This window comes from Emiliania huxleyi (genome assembly GCF_000372725.1).
Source record: "Emiliania huxleyi CCMP1516 unplaced genomic scaffold EMIHUscaffold_4, whole genome shotgun sequence".
Lineage (NCBI taxonomy): Eukaryota > Haptophyta > Isochrysidales > Noelaerhabdaceae > Emiliania > Emiliania huxleyi.
Genome location: NW_005198966.1, coordinates 159774 through 163695, shown reverse-complemented (window position 1 = coordinate 163695; position 3922 = coordinate 159774). Strand labels below are relative to the sequence as shown.

General features: G+C 68.3%; 1 protein-coding gene across 1 annotated transcript; it reads right to left on the bottom strand.

Annotated features, from left to right (window-relative positions):
- Positions 1-585: 585 nt before the first annotated feature.
- EMIHUDRAFT_447890 (hypothetical protein) lies at positions 586-3897 on the bottom strand (the record flags this gene model as incomplete). Its single annotated transcript, XM_005770325.1, has 9 exons — positions 3703-3897; positions 3300-3627; positions 3131-3181; positions 2609-2797; positions 2145-2288; positions 1838-2095; positions 1336-1418; positions 779-940; positions 586-616 (listed from the first exon to the last, which is right to left on the bottom strand). The coding sequence occupies exons 2-9, from the start codon at positions 3369-3371 to the stop codon at positions 586-588; spliced, it is 990 nt and encodes a 329-aa protein (XP_005770382.1). The 5' UTR covers positions 3372-3627; positions 3703-3897.
- Positions 3898-3922: the final 25 nt, after the last annotated feature.

Genomic DNA, 3922 nt, shown 5'->3' with positions numbered 1-3922 from the left:
CGCCTCGCCGTAGGGGTCGTCGTCGGGCGGCTTCTCCTGCCGGCCCCCGTTCTTGCCGCCCTTGCCGTCCTTGCCCTTGGCGTCCGCGTCGCGCTTCGCCTGCGCCTCCGCCTCCGCCTTCGCCTTTGCCTCCGCCTTGCGCCGCTTGGACTCGGCCTTCTTCCGCTCCTGCACGAGCGGAGAAGCGAACCACTGACGGACTGCCACTTGTCAGTCACCTCGGCCTTCTTCCGCTCTGCACGCTGAGATCACCCGAGATGGCCCGAGATGGCCCGAGATGGCCCGAGATGGCCCGAGATTGCCCGAGATGGCCCGAGCTGGCCCGAGCTCTTCTGCACGCTCCTGCACGCTCAGCCCGCCGCCGGCTTCCTCCGCGGCGGCGGCCGCCGCGTCGCGCGCCGGCTTGGCCACGATGCGGAGGTAGGTGTCGACGATGCCTGTTCACAGCTGCGCGTGTGAACAGCTGCCCAACAGTCGCGGGTGCGGAGGTAGGTGTCGACGATGCCTGTTCACAGCTGCGCGTGTGAACAGCTGCCCAACGGTCGCGGGTGCGGAGGTAGGTGTCGATGATGCCGCACGCGGCGGTCACGTAGAAGGCGTGGCCGTGCAGCGTGTCCTCGAAGCGGACCATCTTGACGTACCTGTTCACAGCTGCAGGTGTGAGGAGACGCTGTTCACAGCTGTCGCGGAGGACCCGGCCCCGCACCTGTTCACAGCTGCAGGTGTGAAGAGGCGCTCCTCACAGCGGCCAGCTGGCGAAGGGGCGATCTCGACGGACTCGCGGAGGGTCATCTTGCGCACGCAGTAGGTGTGGAAGTCGAACTGGTCCTCGCCAATGTCTGCAAAGTGCTGCTCCACGTGCGCGAAGTTCTTGAGCGCGCGGCCGTAGTCGCCCGTGCGCAGGTAGGACGCCGCCAGCTCGAGCTCAAACCAGACGCACCTAAGACAAGAGGAGTCCCTCAAGGCACGGGACGACGCCGCCAGCCTCGAGCTCAAACCAGACGCACTGCATCTCGTGGAGGGCCATTAATTAAATAATTAATTACTTAATTACTGAATTAACAGACGCACTGCATCTCGTGGAGGGTCGAGCCGCCGTCCTTGGTGAAGAGGGCGATCGTCGCCTGTGGACAAGGAGGACGGCCTGCCGCGGCGCGGTGTGAAGCGAAACCCTGCGTCGGGAAGGGCGGTCCTCGCCTCCGCCTCGGGGACGCGGTCCGCGCGCAGCAGGTAGCGCGTCGCCTTTGGTGTGGAGGTACCGGTCGGCAAGGCCATTCATTAAGTAACTACTTCGCGTTAATTAACTTTAATGAAGTCGCCTTGGTGTTGAGGTACCGGTCGGCGAGGTCCATCTTGCGCGCCTCCTCCATCCAACGAGCAGCGGCGGAGGCGTGGCCCGCGTGCTTGTACACGCGCGCCTGGGAGCGGGCAGGGAGGAGGTCGAGGCAAGTCTGCTCTCGGCGCGATCTCGGCTCGATCTCGGCTCGATCTCGGCGCGATCTCGGCGCGATCTCGGCTCGATCTCGGCGCGATCTCGGCGCGATCTCGGCGCGATCTCGGCGCGATCTCGGCGCGATCTCGGCGCGATCTCGGCTCATTCTCGGCTCGATCTCGGCTCGATCTCGGCGCGGTCTCGGCTCGATCTCGGCTCGGTCTCGGCTCGATCTCGGCTCGATCTCGGCGCGATCTCGGCTCGATCTCGAGCACGATCTCGGGCGCATCTTGCCTTGAAGAGGTAGAGGTCGAGGCAGGTTGGCGTGTGGCCGATCGCCATGTCCAGCTGCGACAGCGCCGCCGCAGTGTCGCCGCAGCTGTCGTAGTACTGCGCCAGCAGCACGCGCGCCCACATCAGCGTCGACGGGGGCTCCTTCTCGCAAGTGTCCGGGAAGGCGCCCGTCGCCTCCAGCGCGCCCACCCACCCCGCCACGACCTCGCCGAAGAGCACACGCGACCACGCGCCCTCGGCGCAGAGCGGCTTCAGGTCTGCGAACAGCGACGGCACGCCCTTGCGCACGTAGCTGCGCGCGTACGCGTCCAGGGCGGCGGCGAAGGCGGGCGGCGAGCGCGTGAAGTCGAGAGGCAGCCGCATGCACGCCTACCCTCTTCACACTCGGAGTCAAAACTCTCTGGAGGTGGACACACACTGGCGGCAGCCGCATGCACGCCTGGCTCTTCGGGTAGGCCTTCTGCAGCTTGCTGTACAGCGCGGCCAGCGTCGCCTCCGCCTCCGCCGTCACCTCCGCGCTCAGCCACCGCTCGGTCGGGGTCGCCGTCTGCAGCGTGGCCGCCTGAGGACGAGATCGCATCTCCTGTCAACTGGCAACGACCGCTCGGTCGGGGTCGCCGCTCTGCAGCGTGGCGGCCTGGTGGAGATTCGAAATGTGGTGAGGAAGTCGACGATAGGAGAGGAGGCGATGGGACATCGTAGACGATATTGAGCGAGCGGTGGGAAGGGGCGTGATAAGGAGGGGCTCAAGCGAATCAGAGAGCGAGAAGATAGACTGCGCCAAGCTGCTCGCGACCAGGCTCAGGCGCAAGGGCGAGGAGGACCCCTCCTCCTCCTGCCAGCGGAGCCGCCGGGGAGGAGAGCACTACCTGGTGGGTGGACTAGTGGGTGGGCTGCCGCCTGCAGCCCCGCGTGCCACCCGAAGTGCTCCGGGTTGCGCTTCAGCAGCGCGAGGTACTCCTCGCCCGCCTCGCCGTGCCGGCCGACGGCGAGAAGCAGCGCGGCGCGCCGCTCGCGCCAGCCGGTGCGGTCCGCTACCTTCTCTTTGATTGCGTCGAGGTCGTCGAGCGCCTTGCGCGAGAGTCGGGCAGAGGTGGGCAGAGTTGGGGAGAGGTGGGGAGAGCTGGGGAGAGCTTGGGGAGAGGTGGGGAGAGGTGGGGAGAGCTGGGAAGATCTGGGGAGAGTTGGGCAGAGGTGGGGAGAGCTGGGGAGAGTTTGGGAGAGCTTGGGAGAGCTGGGGAGATCTGGGGAGATCAACCCGTATTCCCGCTTCTAGGGCCCGAGATAGGGGGGAGAGACGGGGAGATGTGGGGAGATGTGGGGAGAGAGTCCGCTTCGAGGCCTCGAGATATGGGGGAGAGACGGGGAGATATGGGGAGATACTCCGCATCTAGGGGCGAGGGCCTCAGCCTTGAGGAGAAGCTGCGAACGGTCGGCCGCTGCGGCGACGAGAACCTGCACGCAACGCCGCCGCACGGCGGGGTGGACAAGACCGTCGGGCGGGGATGCCGCTGCGCCTCCTGGCCACGCAGCGGAGGGGGCTGCTGCTACGCGGTCGGAGAGGCGCGCACACCTGCATCGAGACCGGCGAGTCGGCGCGCAGCGGCGAGGAGACGTCGAGCGCGTCGTCGAGCGCATCGAGCATCTCCGCGTAGTCGGCAACGGTGCCGCCGAGCGCCGTCAGAGCCGCCGCCGCCGCCGCCGCCGCCGCCTTCGGACTGCAGCCGCACCGCACGTAGATCGACGGGCTTGAGCCGGCGGCATGCGGCGTCGCAAGACGCGGTCCAGCCGCGCAGCGGCGATCCGTTGTCCTCGTCGGGATCGAGGAGCAGCCACGCGCTCTCCGCAGCGCCCGACACGACGCCGCGCCGTCGAGTGCAGCCGCCGGCCGCTCACCCCGCCTATGGGAAGAGGCGCGGGCGGCGTCGGTCGAGTGGGCGGTGGCACGGTGAGGGCCGGGCGATGGGCGGCAGTGCCGCAGGGCAGCGGCGGCGCTGCGCAGGCGAGCGGCGTCGGCGGGCTTCGGCGCTGTCCTCGGCGCGGCCCGAGCGGCCCGCGGCGCTGTGCGCCGAGGGACCGGCCGCGGCCGGGGCACGTGGGTCGGGGTAAAGGCGCACCCGCTTCAGCGGCGGCCGACCAGGCAGCATTTGCAGCCGGCGAGACTCGGCGAGACTCGGCTCCGAGTCGGTAAGAAGA